This window comes from Akebia trifoliata, chromosome 12 (assembly GCF_017979445.1).
Source record: "Akebia trifoliata isolate Shusen 1 chromosome 12, ASM1797944v1, whole genome shotgun sequence".
Lineage (NCBI taxonomy): Eukaryota > Viridiplantae > Streptophyta > Magnoliopsida > Ranunculales > Lardizabalaceae > Akebia > Akebia trifoliata.
In genome coordinates this window covers 20,238,124-20,263,532 of record NC_141386.1, presented here as the reverse complement: position 1 = coordinate 20,263,532, position 25,409 = coordinate 20,238,124, and the positions used below count along the sequence as shown (strand labels likewise).

The following is a 25,409-nucleotide window of genomic DNA, read 5'->3' as shown; positions in this document are numbered from 1 at the left end:
TCTTGGATTTTGCTCAGTTGCCACCAAGGGTTATCTTGGATTTTGCTCAGATGCCGCCAAGGGTTATCTTGGATTTTGATTAGTTTCCGCCAAGGGTTATCTTGGATTTTGCTCAGATGCCGCCAAAGGTTATCTTGGATTTTGCTCAGTTACCATCGAGGGTTTTCTCGAAATTATGCTCAGTTTTACTCAATTATGCTCAGTTTATACTCAAATTATGCTAAAATTATACTCAGATTTTACTCAGTTTCACACAGTGCACACACTTGCACATTTGCACTTTTTCAGGGAGAATTCTTTAAAATTCAAGGATCTGACACTGTCAGTGAGAGTTTGCGCTCAAGGACCTGACAACCTTTTAATTCGGGGAGTGCTTTACCCTCAAGGATCCGAACACCCCGACGAATTGCTAAATAAGGCTGCAAAATGAACTATCACTAGCTTTGGCATTCAGATATCGCACTATCTACCAAAATAGATTTTCTATCTAGTTTGCTTCAACCCTCTGCCAAAGAGGGGCATCTGTAGACACCCCATTTTTGTACTCGCCTGATTAATCAACTCGTCAACCCGATCGCAATGATTCCCAATGATGGATGTGTATTCCATTGCTTTATTTTGTTACCAGATGTGTTTCAGAAATCCGGATGAGGTATCTCGAATTGACAAAACCTTAGAAACCACGCTACGCTAGAAAAAGAAGCTTCACGATAAAAATCACTAAAAATTAATCAAATTACCAAAATACCCCTAATCTCAAAATAATCCTAGAGCCTACGTTACGCTTAGGAAAACCCATTCAAACACATAAAATAACAAATCGAAATCAAATAAATAATTTCACCAATTTTAACAGAATTCGACAAAATTACGAAAATACCCCTCATAAAGTTCACGACCATTTCACACAAAAAATTTCATAAATAACACAAACCAATATTTCCATTGAATTTCTTACGAAAAATCGATTCTAAAACATCCTAGAACATTAAAAACCGACTTAAAACGTGAAAAGTCCTCTCCGGGGGCAAAACGGTAATTTCACAATTTTCATAATTAAAAATTCTGAAATTAATAAATAAAATATTAAATAATTAAAGTGAAATATTAATTAAATTAATTTAAAAATTGGAACCAAAGAAATCGATCAATCGGGCTCTCATGGAAAATTGTTGAGGGTTCGTGAGATATTTCTTTAAGGACCCCTCCATTGGGGGTCCAAAGAATTAAAGAAATAATGGAGGAGGGGTCTCCAAAAATTAAAAGTAAATCAAGCAAGACTAAAGTCAAGGTATTAAAGTCAATCAAGCAAGACTAAAGTCAAAATTAAAGTCAATTAAGCAAGACTAAAGTCAAGATATTAAAAGTCAATCAATTAAGACTAAAGTCAAAATATTAAAAGTCAATCAAATAAGACCAAAAGTCATAATAGAATTCTAATTAAATAATAACTCTATCTAATAGAGTTCTAACTAAAAAATAATTCTACCTAAAACAATTCTAATTAAAACACAATTCTACCTAAAACAAGTTTAACTAAAACACAACTCTAATTAAAAGAACTCTAATTAAACACTAACTCTATCAAAATCAACCCCTAAAAAATCTATAAATAGAGGTGCTCACACTCTATTTTCGTATCAAATCATAAACCTTAAGAGAAGTAGGTCTAAAAGCCCCCCTAGCCTCTCATAAACCCTAGTTTTAGAGCCCCAACTCCTTACCTAACATCCCTCCTTCGATTTTAGCCTAAAGAACACCCAAAAGCCCTTCAAAATCTATAATAAACTCGAAGAGTCCAGATCCAAAAATAAGGAGATACCTTGCCTCGGAGATCCGAAATCAAATTCGGAGACAGAACGAAGCAAGGGAGTACGGTACAAGGAGCTATTTTTGTCGGATCTGAGGGAACAAAGTATTTGCTATCGGAAAGGTGTAACTTTTTTTTATTTATTTATTATTATCTAGGTTGTTAGCAATGTAATTTATTTGGGAAGTTAGTAGAAACCGGCTTTGGCCGGGCGGGGTTGGTGCCTAACACCTTCCAACCCCGTAACATGATCCCCGAATTCAGCTTTTCTTGGTTCTAGATTAGTTTTTTTTTATCCGTTTAGAGTCATTGATCGGTTCCTAGACCGTAATAACTAGGTGGCGACTCCCAAACCTCAAGTGTCAAAAGCGGATCCGCGCACCCCGCGGATCGAGGGCGCTTTCAATACCGTATCCCCACACAAGCCACACCTTACTCATTGGTTTATAAAGTTGAAGCTGTTCTCCCTTTGGAATGTCAGATACCTCCATTAAGGATTGCAATCTAAGAAGGTCTAACTTGCGATGAGAATGCCAAGCTACGTCTGGCTGAACTTGAAGCATTGGACGAAAAAAGATTGGAAGCACAACAACGACTAGAGTGTTACCAAGCCCGTCTATCACGTGCATTCAATAAGAAAGTTCGACTACATTCTTTTCAAGTTGGCGATTTAGTTCTCGCTGTACAATGACCAATCATCCTCTCACACCGGTCTAGAAAGAAGTTTGATCCAAAATGGGATGGGCCTCATGTAGTGATAGAAGTATACACTAATGGTGCATACCTTCTTGTAACACCAGAAGGATTACGTCTTGATCCAATCAACAAAAAATTCCTCAAAATATACTATGCTTAAAAGAATGATGCTCCTCAGCATGAGCCTAAACTGTTTGACAATGCTCCCCAGCACGAGCCTAAACTATTTGATAATGCCCCCCAGCACTAGCCTAAACTATTTGACAATGCTCCTCAACACGAGCCTAAACTGTTTGATAATGCTCCCCAACACAAGCTTAAACTATTTGATAATGCTCTCCAGCACGAGCTTAAACTGTTTGATAATGTTCCCCAGCATGAGCCTAAACTGCGAGCCTAAACTGTTTGATAATGCTCCTTAACACAAGTCTAAACTGTTTGACAATGCTCCCTAACACGAACCTAAACTGTTTGACAATGCTCATCGGCATGAGCCTAAACTATTTGACAATGCTCATTATCGTACGAGCTTAAACTACATGATACTCATGACCCGCATGAGTTAAAACTATGAACGATTCAAACAAAATAATAAATAAAATTTTGAGCTCGCTAGATTGAAAATCCGAGAGGGCGATCTAGGCAAAACTTAGAGCATCATCCATTTGAACTACATTATGGTTTGATCCCATTTTGGGTACGTAGGCATCCTTAAAATTACTTCAGGTTCAACCACATCAATCTAAAAAAAAAATCATGCTCAATAATGCTCTAACACTAGAGTTTGGCCAATCGACTGTACAAATAGTTCGTCGCATGGTTCTTTTAGCCAGTTGATGTTTGTCAGCCAGTTGATGTTGTGCACTCTTAAGCATTATTGATGAACAACTGCTTTAGAGATTGGCCAGCTGACTGGACAAATAATTCGTTGCATGGTTCTTCTAGCCAGTTGACGTTTGTCAGCTAATTGACATTGTGATGCTGACAACCAATTGACGTTATCACTTCCTAAGCACTACTGATAAACAGCTGCGCTAGAGATTGACCGACTAGTTGGACAAATAGTTTGTTGCATGGTTCTTCTGTGTATACAAATCTTGCGTCCCGTGATTCTGTAAGCCAGTTGACGTTTGTCAACCAGTTGGCGTTGTCTCCTCCTAAGCACTACTGATGAGCAGCTGCGCTAGAGATTGGCCAATTAACTGGATAAATAGTTCGTCACATGGTTCTTCTACGTATACAAATCTTACGTCCAGTGATTCTGCAAACCAGTTGACGTTGTCACCTCTTAAGCACTATTGATGAACAGCTGCTTTAGAAATTAGCCAACTGATCGGACAAATTGTTCGTTGCATGGTTCTTCTGCATGTACAAATCTTACATCATGTGGTTCTTCTAGCTAGTTGACGTTTGTCAGACAGTTGATGTTGTCCACTCCTAACCATTACTGATGAACAGTTGCTTTAGAGATTGGCTAACTGACTGAACAAATTGTTTGTCGCATGGTTCTTCTATGTGTGCCAATCTTGCATCCCGTGATTCTTCTGGCCAATTGACGTTTGTCAGCTAGTTGACATTGTCCACTCTTAAGCACTACTGATGAATAGTTGTTTTAGAGATTGGCCAACTGACTGTACAAATATATCGTCGCATGGCTCTTCTACGTGTACATCTCTCATCACGCAACTCTTCTGACAAATCAACAATGTTCACCCCAAGCATGATTAACAAATATAATCATTATAAAAATTAGCGGATAAATATGACTTCCTACTATCTTGATATATGCTTCCTGTTACAAGGCATCATGTAAAAAAAAACAAAAAAAAAAAACAATATACCAAGATGATCAGGTTAAAAAAAAAAACTTGGGTGATGATGGTGGTGTTGTCTCAAATGCTAAGAATTTTAATGAGTACATGGGCAACAAATAAGGGAAAAAAGTCCAGACGCAAAATTCAGTTGCAATACCCTCTCCTACGTCAAAAAAAAAACTTGTGTACCTCTGCTGAAAAGAAATTGTCTCACGATCCCATTGAAGTTCCTGCTGCTTCAAAGGAATTTGTTGATCTGAATGATATGGAGACACTATCTGAGGATTCAATGGAAACTACGTCATCTCTTGGTCATTTAAAAAAAAAACACTTTGGGTGTTATTAAATATTTAAGAAAGAGATCTAGAGACAACCCACTTCAAAGCTATGTTCCACAGAAAAGGGTCGCAATTCAAAAGTCTACAAATACATCAATAATTGACCCTGATGGCTCAATCTCTAATGTAATGCAGGAAGAATCCATAAGCAGGAGAAAACAAATCAGGAAATCCCCAGATAACTTTGTTTGGCATAATCTGGAGTCACCTAGATATTCTGCTGCTTTTGTTTATGATGTTAGCATTGAAGACAATGGCTCTGAAATAGTTGCAACAAACTCCGATACAATTAGTTTGAATGAGGGTAACACAGTAGAGTCTAGTTGTCACCATGACAACAGAGTTGTCAACGTCATAAGCACCACAAACTAGATTGGAAGTAGTGATCTTTACGTGAAACGGCTTAGAAGGAAATCAAAATCAGAACCAAATTAGTGCCTTTGAAACCTTATCCAAGGGATATGGTTGAAGTTGAGGCAACCTTTGAGCTCCTTGCAAAGATCAACAAATCCTACCCCTGCAAAAAAAAAATAATAAATAAATAAATAAAGATCATGAAAGAGATGAATGGGCCCTGTAACAGTGGTAAAAAAAAAAAAGGGGAAATTCAAGTTGTCGGATACATAAGTTCTGAAAAAAAATTAGAGAGGAAAGATTTCCAAACGTCCTAATTACAGCAAAATAAAAAAAATGAAATCAAGGAAAAGTATGGAGCTATGGCGAATTGGTGGCAGCAGCACTTATTTTTTTTTTCTTTTCTGAAAAAAAAAAATAAGAGAGTAAAATCATGATCTAGAAAAGGTTACTCACCCGTGTGAGATCTTAGCTATGAGACCCTCATGGTGTTTGTGTGACGATCTTATGTGCTCACATAGAATAAATAAATAAGGAAGAGGAAATCGAGTTCGATTAGGAGAACGTAACAAGCTGAAGTGATGAAGTTGGAGAAGGATTAGTGTTGTTGGGGAGGAGAGACGTGTGGAAGAAGGTACATAAGGGAGCAAGGCTACTCTTACTAACTTAGTAAGACTCAAATCTTACTAAGGGACGTTGGCTCCTTTAGAGGACATCTAAATCCAACTTCAAGGCTTTGAAGCACACATGTACAATGTACAACCAAAGCACATTATTCATTAAAAATTAAAACAATTGTCTCTTGTGGCAATCAGGTCACACCTCTTGCCTCTTTGTTCCCACAGCTTTGCAAAAAAACAAAACAAATAACCAAAGTTGGAATGGTCTGCCTGTTTCGTTGTTCTCTCGGCTGTGCAAAAGTAACCAAAAACAAAAGAGAGAAGATAATTAATAGAGAAAAGAAGAGGTGGTGTTGGAAAAGGATTGAAGAGAAGATGAGTTTGAGAAGAAGTGGGATTGTATAAGAAGAACAGTTAGAGGAATAATGGGTAGGAAGAAGAAAAGAAGAAAAAGGAGTCTATGTTGGAGGCGTGAAAAAAAAAATTCGGTAAAATAAAATAAAACTAATCTTCCTAACTTAGTAAGATTTGAATTGTGATAAAGCCCAACCTAGTACATGACTCGCCACTATTTACAACAGCCAAGCCCAAAACCAATGTAGTTGTTTTAAGGCCCGAAAACAATTCTTGATATATGGCTATTGGGCCTAATAACATCAAAGCATAAGAGCAATGAGGTGTAAAAGCCCATTGGGCTAGTATGTGCGTTATTGTTCCTATATTGCAGTGAAACCAAGAGAAGTTTTCTTTGCTAGATTCAAATCTTACTATTGTCGAGTTCACACATATGGCACACCCAACTTTGAGGGCTAAATAATTGGGTTCAAAGAAATCGTTGATGGGATTAACTTTCCCGTTATGGTATAGCCCATGAGGAAGGAAGAAAGAAAAAAATGTAGTCTTGAACTTGTGGACTTCAAAGGCTAATACATGGGTCATGTTGGTTTGCTTTTGTGAGCTTAAATGAAATTATCCAATGAAGTAGTCTTCAAGGTGTGGGCTTTGAAAGCCAATACATGGGCCACATTGGTTTGCATTGGATGGAGTTTAAATGAGAAATATCATGACCAATGATTATTGTGCGTCACGATCAATTTTAGTTTGATCTTCATCGACAAGATCGTCACAGTAAATACTCGTCCAAAATCTTTCGATGTTGAAACCAGGAGGGATTCATAATCAAGCAGCCCAACAATTATTTCCTAGTGCTTTGAATGAAGTATTGATACTACCTTCTGATACATGCATGTACCAAACACGTGGATTTTATCTCATGTATCTCAACTATGGGAAAGGTAAGTATACTAGGGTTATACATCTTCATGTGGGTTAAATTGTTCTCAAGGATCACCCATCCTTTAGTAAAAAAAAAAAAAAAACATCCTACTACAAGGTTGCAAAGACAAGTGGTAAATTCTTCTAAACTCGAAGCTTTCACATGTCAGCCGACATAATCAAGGATACCTCAGCCTCAACCTCGCATTCGATGATGCATCCTTGAGGGGGCATTTGTAGGCACCAAAATTTTGAGGAGGCCTTTACAAATTTTATAAATAAAAATCCCTAATTTCATAATGGGCCTCAAATCCAAATTGAGTCCATTAAATGGGAACATGCCTCTTACAAGTCTGGATTTGGGGTTTTGCAGATAAAGCCTATGATCTAAATAAAAATTAAGTGATCCGCACATTAAATATTGGGCTTTACACCCAAACAAATGAATTTGGCCCAATAATGATCCATTAAATCCTTAAAATTGGATTTGGACAAATTTAGCCTTTTAAATAAATCAATTAAACCTCTTTAAGTTAGGGTATAATTAGAAAGCTAAATTACCTTAAGTCTATAAATACAAGAGCCTCTCTCATTGAAAGGGGGAGCGGGATCAATTTCTCTCAGAAGATAAAAGTTCTCCCTCTAGAGAAGAAGAAGCTCTCAAGCCCTCCTCCAGAGACAAAGTAAGGTTCTTCAGAAATCCGGACTCCGACTAAAGAGAAGATCAAGCATAAAGGCCTTCTCTAGAAGTCAAGAAAAAAATATTCTCAATCGATAAAGCGCGAAACCCGGAGAGAAGAAGATCTACAGAAGCCTTTACAGAAGATCAAACACAAAGCAAAACCAACGTCAAAGCATCATTCTCAACCGATAAAGTGCGAAGCCCGGAGAGAAGAAAAGGCTACATACGTCATCATCACTATTTTTGTACTTGACTATTAATCAGAGGAAACACTGGGATCTGTATCTGCTTTTCATCAAAAATCAATAAAATCATTTATGATTATTTTTCACGGATCTCGAGGTAGATCCGTAGAAATTTATTGTCGACAGTGATTAAATTGGGTTCGAGGCATAAATGACCAACCACTCCAGATATAGACTTCTTGATAAAAAAATTTTGCGTTCTTTTGTAATCCACCACCTTAACAAAACTTTTTGGGCTCCTCATTGGACATGGCGCCATAGCTCTAAACTCCATTTTTAACTGCATAAAGTCCCAAATTATTATACTTAACGTGGTCAATCACTGAAATCCTAAGACCATGTTGCAACGCCCTAGTAGAAGGAGGTACATATCTGTTTGGAAAATGGTTCCTTGCGTAACCCATTGAAGTTGTCGACATATTACAGTACTTGTCAATTTTGTTCCATCGACTACAAAAACAGATACTAAGTTTGTAGGTTGCACATCATACCCAATGCGTTTTGCGACTTTCGAATCCATTAGAATGACCATTTGTTATCTTTTGATATATCTTTTATCCTGCATTGGTCCATGTGAAATGGAACCAGCCATTGCCTATTTGGGGCCTCATCTTCATTGTATCCATAAATAATTGGCATTTCTTGAATCGATAGAAAGGGAAATAGTGCTCATCACAATCTCAATACTATGTTGTTTGGAGTCGCCACCATTTTTTTTTTTTTTGAAAATGGGTATGAATGGGCACCAAAATTAATTTTTTAGGAAAATTATTTTTCTTAACATTGTAGTGATTCTCGTTCATGAAAAATATATAGTCTACCTAAGATTTAGGTAAGGAAATTCGGTTAGAGAATATGGAATGTGTTAGGCACCACATTTTCTCTACTTAGGTGATGTGAACCCTCTTGAATGATATGAACCCTCTTGAAGATCTCTTGATGATCTCTTTTAGGAACCCTTGAACTCAATGTCTTCAAAACGTGTTAGATTACTTAGGAAAAAAAGATGATGATGATCGGATTAGAACCCCAAGGAAACTAAGTCCTTGAAACCCCAATCTTAAGACACCACAAAGGATGATCACTCCTTTGATAAGTCGAAGATTCATGCACTCGATCAAAAACTCATAAAGAACTCAAAACAAGAATACATGAACATAAGGCAAACTTCTTGAAGAAACTTCAATTCTCATAAAATGTAAATTGTCAAATTGTGTCTCAAATACAACATGAGGTACCCTTTTATAGATAAATTAGATCAAGATTGGGTCTAAGTAGTCCTTAGGAAATAAAAGACCAAAACTAAGGATAATTAGAATATAAAATTCTCAATTAACCCTCGCATCCCACTTGATCTTCCAAATCGATCATTTGCATAAAAAGATAGTTGACCATCCTTGAGGAAGCTTTGATATCTCCAATTTAACTCTTAGAATCTTCTAGAACGGTCTCCTTGTATTGTATTTCCACAATCAAGTCTTGTAATGCTTGTAAAGTCTCTTCCAACCTCTTTATCCTTGACCTAGCCAATTCTTTGTAATGATGTTTTAGAAGACTTGGGAATATCAATCTGATCTTCATTACTAGGGTGGTTACCTTTTTAAACTTGTTCATTTTGAATACTTAACAAAATAACAAAAATGTATAAGATGCATGAAGTGGGTGTTTGCATATGGTAGGTATGTACTTCTTTGAAAGATGATTTAATGTTAGTGTTGACATAAGAAATATCTTATAGACTCATCACATTTTATATGAGTTGGATTATTGGTTTAGGATTTTAGAGAGATTCTATGGATGAAATTCTCTTAGATCCATAACCTTGATGCATGTATGCTTGGCTAGAAACTTAGTGTTTCAACCCTATCAAGAGAGTTACACATTTTTTAATCATGACCAAGCATGTGTGGTGTGTGTGTGTATAGTGTACATTATGATGCATGAGAAATAAGTAGATTAAAAAAATGACTTCAATCTCCATCCTTTCGGCCAAACCACTTCAAGAATTCTATGTCTAAGGTTGAGATTCACCTAAAGATAATGCAAATGCTTGAACTAAAACTAACCCTAACCCACCTTATCCCTTAATAATCTTGAATGAGATTTTCTTGAGTAAAAGAACTTGAAGTTGAAAACTTTGATTAAGAGTTAAAGGTAAGAGATGGGTGATGATTTTTGTTTCGAAGCTTAAAGGTTGAGAGCTGGTTGAAGGAGTTTGAGTAGGGATTTGAAAAGAGCTTGAGATTGAGATTGAGAGATGGAGGCTTGAGAGCATAAGTTGCTCATAAGAAATGAGGCTATTTATAAAGCTTTTGAAAAACTTTTGGGGATGAGTGGTTCAGCCCTAAAAATAAAGAAAATGGACATAAGATTTTTGTTATTTCTTTTGAGAATTTTTATCTCTATGAAAGTAAAGGTGGAATTGATGAGAAGAAATTCTAAAAATATTTTTAGTCTTTAATTTTTTGGTAAATAAAGGTGAGAAAACAAAAGTGCTTTTGGGAGTGTGAGTAGGAGAGTGACATGTATAAAAGTGAAGTGGTTGGTAAAAAATAGATCTTTGATCATTTGTAAATAACTCATAAAACAAGAATGGATATATATTTTTGAAATAGACTAATGGAAGAGCTTCATGTATATACTTAAAGATTCTTACATTTTGAGAATAGGATTGGAAGTTCTCCTAAGCTTAGAAATTTTTACCAAAGATCAAAGTATATTTTTAGTTTGACCTCACTTTAAAAAAAAAAGGTATTCTTGGGTTTTCTCAAGAGAGTTGACTCTTCAATTAGGTTGGAGTATTGGGCATTGTGACTTATGAAAGACCACTATGTATTCTCTTTTAGGGAGAAGTATAAGAGAATGAGCTTGACACTGAATTTTGATTTTGGGCTTAGAATGATTTAAGTTTGAATATTTGGAATAGGCTTAAATGTGGACTTGGTATTAGGTTAGGGTATAAATTGTGAATTGATTCATGGAGAGTGGGTATGGAATTGGGAAGTGAATATGAAATTAGGTCGAAAATAGGTTATGGAATTGGATCGAAAATGAGTTATGAAGTTGGATGGGGTTGGATTACGGTTGGACTAGGTATAAGGTTTAGACATGCAAAATAATATGAAATGATGTATGTATGCATGTATGCATAAAGAAATATGTCAAGTGACAATTATTATACAAAGTGGGCCATTTGATGGGCTTTAGGCCTTTAATTGAAATCAACTTGAAATTTTTAAAAATTCTTAATAGGTTAATGCAAATTGGGATGTCTACACTAGTAATTAAAATTGTTCTTAGGAAGAAAGTTTAAGGAGGATGATTAGACATTTTCAATGAGGGACGCAATACTAAATATGGAAATTAGCACATTTGAACAATGTGTTAGAGCCATCCTTATTTTGAAAATGTAAATCATAGATAACAAATCTAACTCCAACTATCGTTTAAGGTTATGTAGGGTTTAATTCCAAGAGTGGGATCTTGGTCCAGGTTGATCCAAACTAGAAATTTTCTCTTGGAATGTGCATCTATACTTTCTTATGTTAAGGCAAATTACACTTTGATCCCATCTCTTCTGATATGATTCTAAGTCAATCCCGAGGTTGCCACTCCTTTAATTAGAGCTTAGTTAGATTTCGGGATGTTAATGGATAGATTTTATTTATTTTTTGTTAAAGGAATCATAATTAGGTTCTCCAAACCACAAGCTTACGTCTTTGAAACCAAACCCATGAGCCCAAACCTTGATGACTAACACTTATTTGTGTTAAAAAATGGAAAAAAATCATACTTATCACAACGAGCCTCTAAATCCATAATGAGCAAGCTCCATACATTTAACCTAAATTACATTTGAATTGATAGTAATTAAGCTCCCTAACTTGAGCCTCTAAAGCCAAGTTATCAAGCTCATTTTACTCTAACGAACCTATGAATCTACAATAATCTAGCTCCCTATCATTTTTTAGCCTTTGAATCTCTCATGATCAAACTCATACTCATAGAGGCCCGTTTAAATTTTAGGATTAAAATCCGATGGATTTCTATATGGCCTAAACCGATTATAGATGAATCATGGTCCATTTGAGTTGTGCTATTTGCTCATCATTCTCTTTTCTACCAACATTTTCATGGGCAGCACACTTGGATTCAACAATTAATTTCATGGGTAGGACACTTACAATGTTATATATTTGGCAATGCAAAGTTCAACGGTGACTCATAATCTCATCAATAACAAGCATATTGCCTTGGCGACTTTTGTTCAACGATCTTGTTCTTTGAGGCCATTGATTTCAACAAACTCACATTGATTTTTGATCCCCATGTACCATGAGTTTGAGGGAGGGTGTTAGAATATTACTTTATGATGAATTGTAATAAAATATATCTTGATACACTAGATCATCTGCAACATATAATAAAGATTAGATTGAGATTTGATTAGGACACGATCTTATTAAATCTAATTAGATCTGATTAGATATGAATTTTATTATTTTGTTCAATATATGAATCTTATTAAGATTCATTGTATTCATCTAAAAGAATCAAATCAATTTCAAATTTCTCTAGCTATCTCTTCTTTCAAATATCATAAATTAAATGGGTCAAGTTATATTTTACGCTGTACATTATATTTTTAAAAGAAAATACTTTCATCACTAACTTAAGTAAAATTTTAAATCTTACTAAGCATCATTGAACTCAAAGGGAGTCCAACACCACATACATTTAGATTTCACAGAAAAAATCAGATAAAAAAGTTAATTTTTTTATTTATTTTGGCTTGATCCAAGGTTTTAGAAATAGATAACTACAGAACTTTTAGCGAAATCTAAAATTTAAAATTAAAATACAACAGGGAAAAATACCTTTATTTAAAAAATAAAATATTTGAAGTTCATAGAATTTTGTCTTATAAAAATTCAGTGACGTCGGATCATGTTTTTGAATGCCACAAGGTAAGATTTGAAATCTTACTCATAGTAAGATTAGTCTTGCTCTATCTAAAACAATCGAGATCCATCCAGAGCCACGATACAATACAAAAGAAGGGTATTTGAGTAATCTCAACACAAAACCAAATCATGAGGGAGCAGGTATTATGGATCTATTCATTTGCATCCATCTCGTTGTCCATAAGATCTCTCTCTAATCTAACAGTTTCCGACGGACCACGTTCCTCACTTTTACACCTTTGGATCCACGCACAACCTATATGGCTCCCAGACTTCCACGCTCAACTCTTTAAACCCGTTGGATGAATTCTAATCCAACGGTGTTAATATATTCTTAAAACCCTCTTTACGAACAGTGTTGCAATAATAACCCGCTCATTTCCTCTCTCAAAAACCCCGAAAAGAAAATCCTCTCTCTCCCTCTCTCACTGTGGATCGGAGATGCAAGATCAAGCGACGAGTTCGCTTGCAGCAAACTCGCTACCTTCAAGTAGCGAGAGATCGTCGAGCTCTGCTTTTCAGCTTGAAATCAAAGACGGTAAGAGTTTCTCCTCATTTTCATTTTTTTAATTAAAAATAGTTTTTTCAACTACCATATATGTAAAAAAGTCACATTTTTTACACAAATTTTCTTTAATTTTTAATTTTTAATTTTTATTGATTCTGAAGGATAATAGATTTGATTTTCTGGGTTTTCGTTCCTAGGAAGAAATGGTGAGAGTTTTGCTGAATTTGGCGCAAAATCTCTCATTTCTCTGTTTATTTATTTATTATTATTTTTTTTTGGGGGGGTGGATTGAGATTTCCCTTTTTCGTTTTTTTCTTTTCCGAGTTTCATGTAGTGATAATTTATCTTATGGGTTTCTTTCTTTTATCGAAAACAGATCTTACATCGTTTGATTTTCCCTAAACAATAACAAAAAAAAAAATCGAATTTTCCTCGCTCTCTCTCTCTCTCTCTAAAAGTGGGTTTAATTTGTTTTTGGCTTTTGAAGGGGTGGAGAGCGATGATGAGATCAGGAGAGTGCCTGAAATCGGAAATGAAGGACCTGGTCCATCAACATCCAGCCAATACACCGGTCCAGACCGGGTTCAAGCCTCAGCAGAAACGGGTCAGCGAAAGAGAGGGAGAAGTCCAGCTGACAAAGAGAACAAACGATTGAAAAGGTACGTTGTCGGATCTCGATTTTATTTTCGTCATTTTCTAAGCATTGGAGTCGTAGGTATTATCGTAATTTCAACAATTTGTTTTTGGTTTTTTGGGTATTTGTAAAGGTTGCTAAGGAACAGAGTTTCAGCTCAGCAAGCGAGAGAGAGAAAGAAGGCCTACTTAAGTGAATTGGAGGTCAAAGTCAAAGACTTGGAGAAGAAAAATTCTGAGCTTGATGAGAAACTCTCCACTTTGCAAAATGAGAATCAGATGCTTAGACATGTATGCATCCCCCATCACTATCATACCACATGTTCTATATTTGTGTTTTTTTTTTTCCCCTTTAATTAATTAATTTATTTGTTTAGACCCATCATGTATGCATCCATTGGTAGATCCACCATTGTTTGAGTAGGTAAGGGTGGATCATAGTCACCAAGTTCACCAAATTTTTGCAAAAATTTGGAAATTAATTGCCTCGTTGCTAATAATTGCTGATTATTCATAATAGTTGGGCAATTTTTTATATAATTTAATCATCAATTATTTTTGAAAAACAGTGATTTTTGATCTCTCTCTCTCTCTCCCTCAATTATTTTGGCCTATTCGCCTCCAGAATTTTTCCTAAAAATTTCCAAATTTTATGGAATTGACACCTGACAAATAATTGTTGAATCCAAACTTGGTTACTATGGGGTAGATTAGGATATCTTATAGAAACCCAATCATTGGAATCGAAGTTCCACTTGTGGTGATGAAGATCAATTGTTATATGAAGAAAAAATAGTGTAGTCATAACAAGATTTAGATTTAAGAATAATGTTGCCGGTGTGGACAGAACGTATGATGAATTATTAGTTTCGAAACTAGTATTAGAAAAGTTATAATTAATATACTTCAAGTTGGACTAGAGGAAAACATTAAGACACGAATCGGGGAAGTTACAAATGAAGTCATTTTATAAAAAAAATTGTATGGAGTGAGAATATATATTTGGAGGTGAAAATTTTTAGTGGTCATGTAGGGAAAGAAAGTAACTATATACAAGATGCAAAGCAGACTTGAATTTTGAAAAAAATAAATGCAATGTGAAGTATGATTATTGTTGAATTTGTGATGTTTTAAATTGAGTGATTAATATTTAGTTATTTCAAGAGTGGAAATAATAAAATTCATATATTTTCTATTATGGAGAAATGTGTTATTAATGTGAGGACTATAAGATTATTCTAGGGGAGAGTTTGGACACATTACATAGGTTAGTTGCTTAGATGTGCATATTAAAAGTTGAAAGTTGTGAATGAAAAGGTACAAATGAATTGAACCAAATAATAAGAAAAAAAGAAAAAACAGTATCACTTGCAAATAAATTGATGACGGAAGAAAATTATAACTTTGAGACAAAAGGCTATAATGATATTATGATATATGTTAGAAGAATAGTGAAAGTGATTCTTAATAATTATAAAGAAACAAATCACAAATAAAGAATTTTGGTGGAGGGAATGATGTTCTGAAGGATATTAAAAGTAAATTAGTCTCATTTATGAAATACTCCTTTGTTTCTCTTTTTCAATCATTTACTGATCGACAAAAGGGATAGATGATATTGGGGAATATTGGGATATTTTTAGGCACCAATATTTTCATTAACATCCTAATATGGTGATTTTCTTTTTTCCAATTCAATTATAGGGATTTAGTACAACATTCTTTTATTAACTATGATGATCATTAATCCCTTATCCTAAATTATTTGATTTAATAATGGGAATTGGTTTTCACCATGCTACAATATGCTTCTATCCTTATACTTTCATTGTTGGGAATAACTTCAAATCTTTTGTTACCATCTCAATCCACTTAATTTTCATGCATTCTCTCACATCTTTTGGGGGTTTGTTGAATCCATTACAGTGCTAATTTTAATTTTGAATATGTTGCAGTATTGATATATCTTTATTTATTTAATTTGCAGATATTGAAGAATACTACAGTAAACAGGAGAGGGAGTGGTGCCAATGCAGATGGATCTCTGTGATAGAGGGAGATGGAGATGGAAGTGGAAGAGGTTGTTCTTTCATTTCTGTGTTTTTTTTTTTTTTATGGTTTGAGGGTGCTTAGGGGAATAATTATTATAAAAAATGTGAAAAAGGGTGTCTCCACTAAAACCCAACAATTAACTGCTCAAAACTTCATCGTTATTGTCATGTAGAGTTCCAACTCGAATTTGAGTTCATTAGAAACTTTTCATTTTTTATTTGAGAGTTGGTTATAACTAAAGGTGTTGATGGGTACGCAATCAGCCCGAAACTGATTTATCGGTTTTGGGTCTGCCATCATGGACTTGATCATTTTTCGGTTTGGTTTTAAGTAGATATCTGGGATACTCGATATGGGTTGCAGGTCTCCTTCAGGTATACTTTCGATAACGGACTAGTGGGTTTCTAGCATATTTATAAGGAAATTAATAATTAAATAAAATGATTATTTTTGGTATAAAATTTGAATGTGAAGAAAATGTAGATTATATTTTTCATAAGCATTCATTCATATTCCCCATTCTTCCTCAATTTCAATCACAAATAATTACTCCATTTCATAACTTTTAAGGTTTTCCTTTCTTAAATTTCTTTTTCTCCATACCATAATTGTCTAAGCAAAAATTGGTTTCCTTGAAGAATCCAATCGTTTAGTTTTTTATTTCTTGTCTGCCGGGTACAAATGAAAATATCTACTCATTGGATCAATAGATTTTTTTAATAATGGAACCAATTTTCAGAAATGCAAGTGGTTAATGTCTGTGAGGCAGGTGGAGTACGTGGTGCTCGGGTTTGTTGGGTCAGTTTAGTAGAGACTTAGGGTATGTTTGATTGTACAGGAAAATATGGTGAAAAATCGTTTTTCATGGAAAATGACATTTTTCATGTGTTTGATTTTAGTTTTACATGAAAAATGATTTTCCACCCTCCTCTAAAAATCCCACAAATGTTGTTGGATTTCATTTTCCCACTTATATAGATGGAAAAATGAAATCCACATATTTTTCATTCTAAATTAATATTGTGATTCCATATCTTCTTTTCCATCACTATCACTTTCATAGTCACCATCTCATTCACTTTGTCCATCGTTGTTGTCGTCACACCATCGCCATTTCCGTTATCGATAATCTCTCTCTCTCTTTCTCACACTTTCTACCCTTCTCCTCCTCCTCTCTTTCTTCTTCTTCTTCTTCCTCAGATATTTTTTTCATGATTTTATCCAAGTAAAAATCAAACAATGAAATTTCAAACATATATTTTTTCATGGAAAATCATTTTCCATGCAATCGAACATATATTTCAAACATTCCAACCAGCAATAGCAATTTTTGATGTTACTAAGGCTGATAAACATGGAAAACAATACATCAAGAGAATAATAATTGCAAGAAGCAGCACTAGGCAATCCAAATCCCATAAATCATTTACAAACCATGAATGGGAAATTTCTAACCTCCAAAGAACGGCTGACCGCACCAATACCATTTTCTCATCTTAGGGGAATTGTTTGATATTCTTCATTAAAGTTTGTAAATCAAATATCACCACCATCTGAAAGCAAGCCATCACAAAATGCTCCTCTTCAAAGAGCTCTGAGAACAAGCGACTTTTTAATTTATGAACCCTTATATCCTTACTGTAGACACCCAAATTTGAGCAGGTCCTCAACGTAAAAATACCCAAAAATAATAATAAAAATCGTATTGAGCTCTCAAAAGCCCATACCTACAAAAGTCCTATTTCCCTCTCAATAAATGGCCCGAACCTACTCACGTGGCCCACGGACCCAAACACCTCACCACCCTCCTACATTCTTAAATTCAACTCCATATAAGCCCAAACCTATTCTTATTCTACACTTCCCAACCCAACCTAAGCCCATTACCTAAAATCCAACCATTCCTTAATCCAATTCACTACCCAAGCCAATACACTACAAAGCCCACAAGACATCATCCATATCTAATTCATTATCCAACCTACAACCCTAACCCATAAACCATCATCAACATCAAAACAATCACCAATTTGTCATAAAAAATGACACATGTCATCACCCCCTTCTACCTTCCTCATCTAATCAACCAACCACATCACTTCTCTCCAAAAATCACTTCAACCCATACCCTACCCTAACCTAACCTATCTCCATTCTCTAACACCATCGACCACCCACATCACAACCCATATCCTATATACCCTAACCTATCACCATTCTCTAACACCATCAACCACCTACATCACAACCCATCTCTCCTACATCCCAACCCATCACTTTTTTTAAAATACTCCCACAAAATCACCTCAACCCATACCACCCACCATCATCATCAAATTAACCTATACCCTTCTCTCTAATCAACTAACCACCATCACCAATCAACCAACTCATCATCTCCCCATTTGTCACATGTCATCATCCCCTCAATTCTCCCAAAATCCAATCAACTAACCTCTTACATTACTCATCCCCCCAAATCTAACACCTTACTTCTTCTATCGACCCAACTTTCAATCAAACACCTAACACCTTACACCCCCATTCGTCCCATCAACCATCACTCATCTCACCCTATCAAACACTCTACCCAAATGGATTTGGGTAAGATCCAAACCATTTGGGTCAAAACACAACCCATTTCCCTCATTACAAAACTACCCTCACTTACATTCCAAATTTCATACCCTTCATCTCTAAAATCCATGTCATTATCCATTCTTTCAATCCTTCATCCTATTATACCCTTAAAATTACCCCCCAACCACTATAAAAACCCCTCCATTCTCCCCTCACAACAACTAATAAAAATTTGAAAAAAATATTATCTTAATCTCAATCATCTACACTCAATTATCTCTCATCCCATACTCAATACTTCACTCTCAATTCTCTAGAATTTTCAACTCAACTCAATTCTCTACACTCTCAAGCAAGTCAAGATCAAGGCAAGGACTTATCCTTTGAAGATCAACTCAAGATCAAGGTGGGTTTCAAAGAAGAACACCCCCTCCAACTCCCCTCCTCTACTCACCCTTTTCTCTACACTTTTGCACACACCACAATGAATTGAGTCATTTAAGGGCCCCTTTTTCAATAAGGGTGCCCTCAATAGATTAAATCAACATTGAATCCCCTTATACTCGAGGGCACATATCGACTCTTTTAGATTTTATTTTTCTTTCTATTTTAAAAGACCGAATCCAAGGTTACCACCTACGGTGGATGGAGTAGGGTGCCTAACACCTTCCCTACTCCATAAATGGACTCCCTTACCCTTGAATTAAAGGTTGGACCAATGTGCCTTATCCTACGAGAGTCATCAAATGTCAAAATGACATAATTTCCAAAAATTTGACATCGGGTGACCATTCACACCCATCTCCAAACATGAGTGGTGGCGACTCCAAAACACCCCAAAGTGGAGGGATGTTTCAAAAAAGAGTTGAAATTCCTATGTCCACACTTACAACTCCTACTTCTGTGACATTAAAGCTTTATTTTTGTGGAGTCTGATAGCATTGTTGTACTGCAAAGTACTATTTTTTGATGGGTAAGCTGGACTTGAATCCATGACCTCAAAGTCACTTTTCAGCGTGTCTAACAAATTGAGCTTTGGGTCTAAGCCCAAGACGAAGGGTGCAACACGATGACTTCCTAAGAGGTCACCCATTTTAGTACTACTCTTGCCTAAGAACAAATAATTATAGAGTTCTAATGGGATCTGATGCATTAGTACTGGTATGATCGCGCCCAACAACAAAATATTGTTAATCAAACCACAATTTCCATGGATCAAGAAATAATAGTTTTCTGTGATAAAAACATGGGAAAATTACTTAAAGGACCCTCATGGTTGGACTGTTTTCTAAATAGTCCCTAAGTTTTCAATGGTTGCTTGGCAAGACATTTAGTAAACTTTTTCTTTTTAAATGTTCCCTAGACCTTATCTCCTACATTTCTCACAATTGAATGCTAGGCTATTCGAACTCATCGTTTTTATCCAAAAATTGAATTTTTGACACCTCAATCGAGTTTATGAGACTCCATTCCGACGGAAAGGATTTAAAAAAGAAGAAGCAATTTTCTAGGTTTGTTTCAAATATATTGAAGATGCATGTAAAAAATTAGGATTTTTTCATTTTTTTTTCTTAGTTTTTGGATGAAAATTGATCATTAATGGTTCTTTTGGGTTGGAATCATTTAAACAAGTCGTTATCTCAAGTTTTTAGTTAATTTTTCCATGTATTTTAGATGGTAAAACTTCAAAATTGAAAATGGGTGGATTTTACCATTTTCGAGGTCACCACTTTTTATTTTTTAAAAATGGTGAACTCGACACTAAATAAAAAAGTGTCGAGTTGGATAGTAAAAATTATGAACTCAACAATACGAGGGACCATTAAGAAAGAAATTTTTTATTAAATGTCCTGTCAAGTTAACGCGCAAACTATTGTGTTTGGATTGAGAGAAATGGAGAGAAGAGCAGAGAAAATGAATGAGTTTCTCTCCATTTCTTTTGTTTGGATTGTTAAGTAGGGAGAGAAGAGACAAGAATTGGAAAGAAGAGGAGAGAAAAAAAATAATGAGTTTTCTTTCACTCCAAAAGTGGAGAAAAGAATAAAGAAATGGAGAGAAACACTTTTAAAATATTTTATAGTTCCAACTCTGCCCCTAGATCTCTTGTTAAGGTATTTTAAAATGTCGAAGTTGTCCCAACTTCTCTCTTGTCAATCCAAACATGGTAGAGAGAAATTAAATTTCTCTTCTATTCTCTTCCTTTAATGAATCTCTCTTCTCTCCACTTTTCTCAATCCATACATAGCCTTAGGGACTATTTAGAAACAAACACTTCTGCGAGAGCTCTTTAACTAATTTTTCCTAAAAACATTGTAATATTCTTTTGGCCTTTGAGATAGTGAAATTGGTGTGATTCTCCTTGACTTAAGGTTATTACTATAAATTCTTGGGTGGGACATTTTTCAACTCAGCCCATTTTGACAACTCCACTAACTTGGGCCATCTTCATAATTTTTTGCCTTCTATGTAAACTTTGACTGGCTTGGTGACCTCTGAAATTACAAGTTTTGTACCACATCTAAACCTAGAGGGAAGGCGGGGGGGGGGGGGGGGATAGGTTAATTAAAATTTTCATTTTAGAATCACCCCACGATGTTACTAGGTCCCTCGAATATGCTAAAATTAATGTAACAACATAGAGATGTACAAGATTAATTTCTTTTGAGTTATAGCATACAACATACAATCATAAGGTAGACATTTTGTCAAACACTTGAGGTGAATATCATGGCCTCTATGTCATTCATGTAAAATAAAGTATAACGCATAATCGAAAAATAGATACTCGATTTATAATGATTCGATAACTTACCTACATCCACTACCAAGTACCCTTATCTTAGATTTTGGGTTTTACTATCAAATGGAGGTTTTTGGTTCACTTCGAAATCTTACACAAATTTTTTAATCCTAAAATAAATTCGAACCTTTGAGATTGAGAGAATGACATTTTCTCAAAATGTGTGGATTTTGTTCCTCAGAAATCAATGAACCTCTATTTTTATTATGAATCTTTGATTCGAACAAGAGCTTGATTTTTGAGGGGTGAACCAAATAACCAAAGAAAATGACAAAATACTCACAAGGACATACCTAACTAGATTGATTTGCCAATGTCTTGCTCAAATTAGCCATGTCCTTGAGAAGTTCTTCTTCAATTAGAGATACTCCTTGCTTCAAGTGGGTGTTTTGAGCTCCATGAGGTATGTCAATGTGTGTGCAAGCAAGGTAGATGGAAGAAGAGGTTCAACTATGGGAAGGGCTTGGGTTGAAAGGATTTTTAATAAGTTTGAGGCCTTCCATGGCTAGAGAGAAGGTTAAAATAGTTTGGAAAGAGGACTTCTTCTCTAAAACTTCAACCAACCAAAAGAAGTAAAGAGGAGTTGGTTTTAAATCAAATGGGGCAAATTTGTGTCTCAACGGTAAAAAATATGACTGTTGAGCACTTGATGACAGTGGCACCGTCAAACACAAGGGTGGCACATTAATAAATTACAAAAATGCCTCCGCATAGTATTTTGACCATAACTTTCTAATGGTAACTCCGTTTCGCATGTCGTTCAAGGAACTAATAGATCTTACTATGTAGAATATCCCCAAACTTCCACCTAATTACGACAGGTTGCCCTATCAATCATCTAAGTGTTAGTGAATGGTCTTAAGTGGTCTCACTTCCTTTTAGACTTTGTTTACACACATGGATGTTGTTTGTCGAGACGCGTGCGGTTGAGCAACTTTACAAGAGTCTTCATATGTTTTCAATAGTAAATTGATCCGATACTCAACATATGTCTCGAGATTAAAAAAATATGAAAACATTCCTAGAATGACTAACACAACTTATACCCGATTAGAATTTTACAAAAGTGTTTAAAAAGAAAAGCCTAAGATTCTTACTACTTCGCTTCCCTTGAATGATTTACCTATAGAATTCAATTGAAACAATACACATGAGTGAAAACTACATTCTCCCCCCTTTTTGTTAGTATTTGACAAAGGACGTAATCAATATAATATCAATACAAGATGTAGATGCGTGGTTTCTATTAGGAGCACCACATCTACGAAGGTTTGGAGTTGTCACCATTCATATTGTAAGAGGGTGTAAATGGTCACCCGATGCACATTTTTAGGAAAATTATCATTTTTGACATTTAATGACTCTCGATGGATAAGATACCAATCTAACCTTGAGATTGGGGGTAAGCGGTTCTATTGGAGAAAAGGAAAGGTACTAGGCACCCTTTTCTCCCCACTAAGTGGTGGTAACCTCAACTCAACTTGGTCATTTTGATTAAAAATACAAAATAAACACGTGTCGATAACTTGTACCCTAAGTAAGGATTTAATCTTGGCTTTAGCTTGTAAGGATCATCTCATCGAAGGAGATGATCCCAATGGGTATTAGCTTTGGACATAACCGATATTTGAAAAGTATTGGTTAAGGTCACAGATCCATTCTCATTGGTTGAGAAGGATCTAAATGCCAATTGCTTCAAAACAGTTTGGGGATTAAAATTGATTTTGTTTTAAAAGGGATTACAATCTCTATACTTTCAACCGACCTAAAGTCTGATCTATTGGAGATAGGGGAGGGGAAACATCACATCTTAGAGACTTTCTAAAATGAAAATTAAATAGAGGTAGAGGATAGTAGAAGAGGGATATGGAGAGGGTAGAGAGAGGGGGGTATATCCTTTAACCATACCTTGAAGCTTCTTTTCTTTTTCCTCAAGTCCTTCTTGAGTCCTTAGTGAATTATGAAAATGTAATTTTTTTTTTGGTTATGAGAGTATGAGATTAGTAGAAGAAGATAGTTGAGAGAAGATTTTTCTTGTGTGAGACTTGGTGGGAGGATTTATTTGATAAATGAATGGGGTATTTATAGGTGTTGAGAGGATACTTTAGAAATATAATGGGGTGAAGTGTTGGGAGAGTAGAGAATGACATAGGTTTTGAAGGTGAGGGGTATAAAATTTAAAGTGGAAAAGATGGTAATTATGTAATGAAGGTAAATAGGTATTGTTTTTATCCAAATGGTTTGGATCTTACCTAATCCATTTGGGTAGAGTGTTGGGTGAGGTGAGATGATGGGTATTTAGTTTAAAAGAATGGGGGTGTAAGGGAGTAATGTGTTGATGGAGTGTTAAGTTGGTTGAAGAGGTGAGGTGTTTAGATTAGGAGAATGGGTTATGCAAGGAATTATGTATTTGGGTTTTTGAGAGGGTTAAGGAGATGATGGCATGTGTTAAAAAGATGGGAGATGACGCGATTTAGATGAATTGATTAGAGAGAAGGAGTGTTGGATTGGAGATGAGGGGTGTGAGTTTTATTTGTAAAAATGGATTTGTAAGTGATGATGAGAGGAGGTGTGGGTTGTAATGTGAGTTGGTGAGGTGTTTACAAAAAGGTGATGAATTAGGGTGTAGGGGGTATGGGTTGTGATATGGGTAGTTGGTTGTCATAGAGAAGGGTGAGGTGGGTAAGTTAGGAAAAGGTATGGGTTGAGATGATTTTTATAGAGAGGTGATATTGGTAGATAGATTATTAGAGAAAGGTGATGGGAATAGGTAGTTGGATGAGGGAGGTGATATGGGGTGATGACATGTGTCTTTTTTATGATCAAAATGGTGATTGGTTGATGTGGATAATGGTTGGTGGGTTAGGGTTATGGGTATGGAGGTGGATTGGATATAGATAATGGTTTGTGGGCTTTTAGTGTATTGGACTTGGGTTATGAAAAGTTGTAGGTTATTTGGGATTGGTTAGGGTCATTTGGGAAATGGATTTTTGAGGATGGGTAGGTTGTAGGGTTTTAGGTGATGTGGGATTAAATTTAGGTAAGGTGAGAAATACATTTTAGTGAATCAAGGGTTTGTGGGCCTTAGACGGGCTTAGGATATTTTCGGATTCAGAGGTGGAGCGGTGGAGGGTAGGGAAGGTGATGGGTATCCCAAGTCTAGCTAGAAGAGCAGCACAACACTAAATAAAGCTTAGTTTGTCAAGTAGGGTAGACTTGGTCAAAGAATACCTGTAATCCTGATATGCGTATGTAAAGCCAAGAAATCTCGGAGGAGATCTCCCCAGTTTAGTATAACAAATCCAGAAGATCCTCATTCCGTTTGTGGATCCACAGAATCAGGGAATTCCCCGAGATCACTTCTCGTGAGAGAAGAAAACTTTGATTAGCAGCAAAGATCCATAAATAACACAATGAGTACAAAAGAATGGATGTTTTGGTGGATTGGAGGTCTAATCAATTCTTTAGACGATTCCTCTGCTTCTTTAACTTGAGCGTTGGGGTGATTTTGACAGGTATCACGCCGGGATGAGGACGGAAGTGACAGGAGCGACTTCAGATCCGTAAGGTATAGTCTATCAGCAACGCTCATCGGATTCTGACCGCACAGTAACTAAACGAATTATACCAATTTACAGAGATTTCTCTTTTAGAAGTAATATTGTTTTAGGAATCCAATCATTTTTCTTGTTTATGAGGTAGAATTGAACACCAAATTCACTTATCTTTCAGGCATTTCAGAAGAAAGGCTTTGAATACCCTTGAAATCCATCGTTCTGTGCTTGTTCTTGTCATTTTGTCAAATCTACAGATTTTAAATCTGCCTTCTCATTTTTGGATTAAATCCACGCGATAGGTATGCCTCGTAGAGTAATCTAAAACCTTAGATTTGTGATTTTTTAGATTGTTAAAGGTTCCATTCTGGTTAATATAGAAAAATAAATTGAATAAATGAAATTATTTTAATTTTGGTAGTCTAAGTGATGACTTCATTTACAAATCATGCTTGCATTTGCTTCATGTGGTGATTATTTTTAC

General features: G+C 35.5%; 1 protein-coding gene and 1 long non-coding RNA gene across 4 annotated transcripts in view; one reads left to right on the top strand and one right to left on the bottom strand.

Annotated features, from left to right (window-relative positions):
- The window catches only part of LOC147389042 (uncharacterized), a 41,195-nt gene extending 35,193 nt beyond the window's left edge, over positions 1–6,002 (bottom strand). Inside the window, exons 1-3 of one of the 3 annotated variants that reach the window (XR_015170732.1) lie at positions 5,469–5,664; positions 4,510–5,175; positions 3,146–4,197 (exon numbers count right to left, since the gene is read on the bottom strand). This is a non-coding gene — a long non-coding RNA (uncharacterized LOC147389042). Of the gene's footprint in view, positions 1–3,145; positions 5,176–5,468 lie in introns of those variants that run through there. The other 2 variants (XR_015170733.1, XR_015170731.1) reach the window with 2 other exon arrangements.
- Positions 6,003–13,157: 7,155 nt separating this feature from the next.
- Positions 13,158–16,210, top strand: HY5 (Basic-leucine zipper (bZIP) transcription factor family protein). Its single transcript, XM_086419603.1, has 4 exons — positions 13,158–13,336; positions 13,794–13,965; positions 14,074–14,230; positions 15,927–16,210. The coding sequence occupies exons 1-4, from the start codon at positions 13,240–13,242 to the stop codon at positions 15,987–15,989; spliced, it is 489 nt and encodes a 162-aa protein (XP_086275729.1). The 5' UTR covers positions 13,158–13,239; the 3' UTR covers positions 15,990–16,210.
- The last annotated feature ends 9,199 nt before the right edge of the window (positions 16,211–25,409 follow it).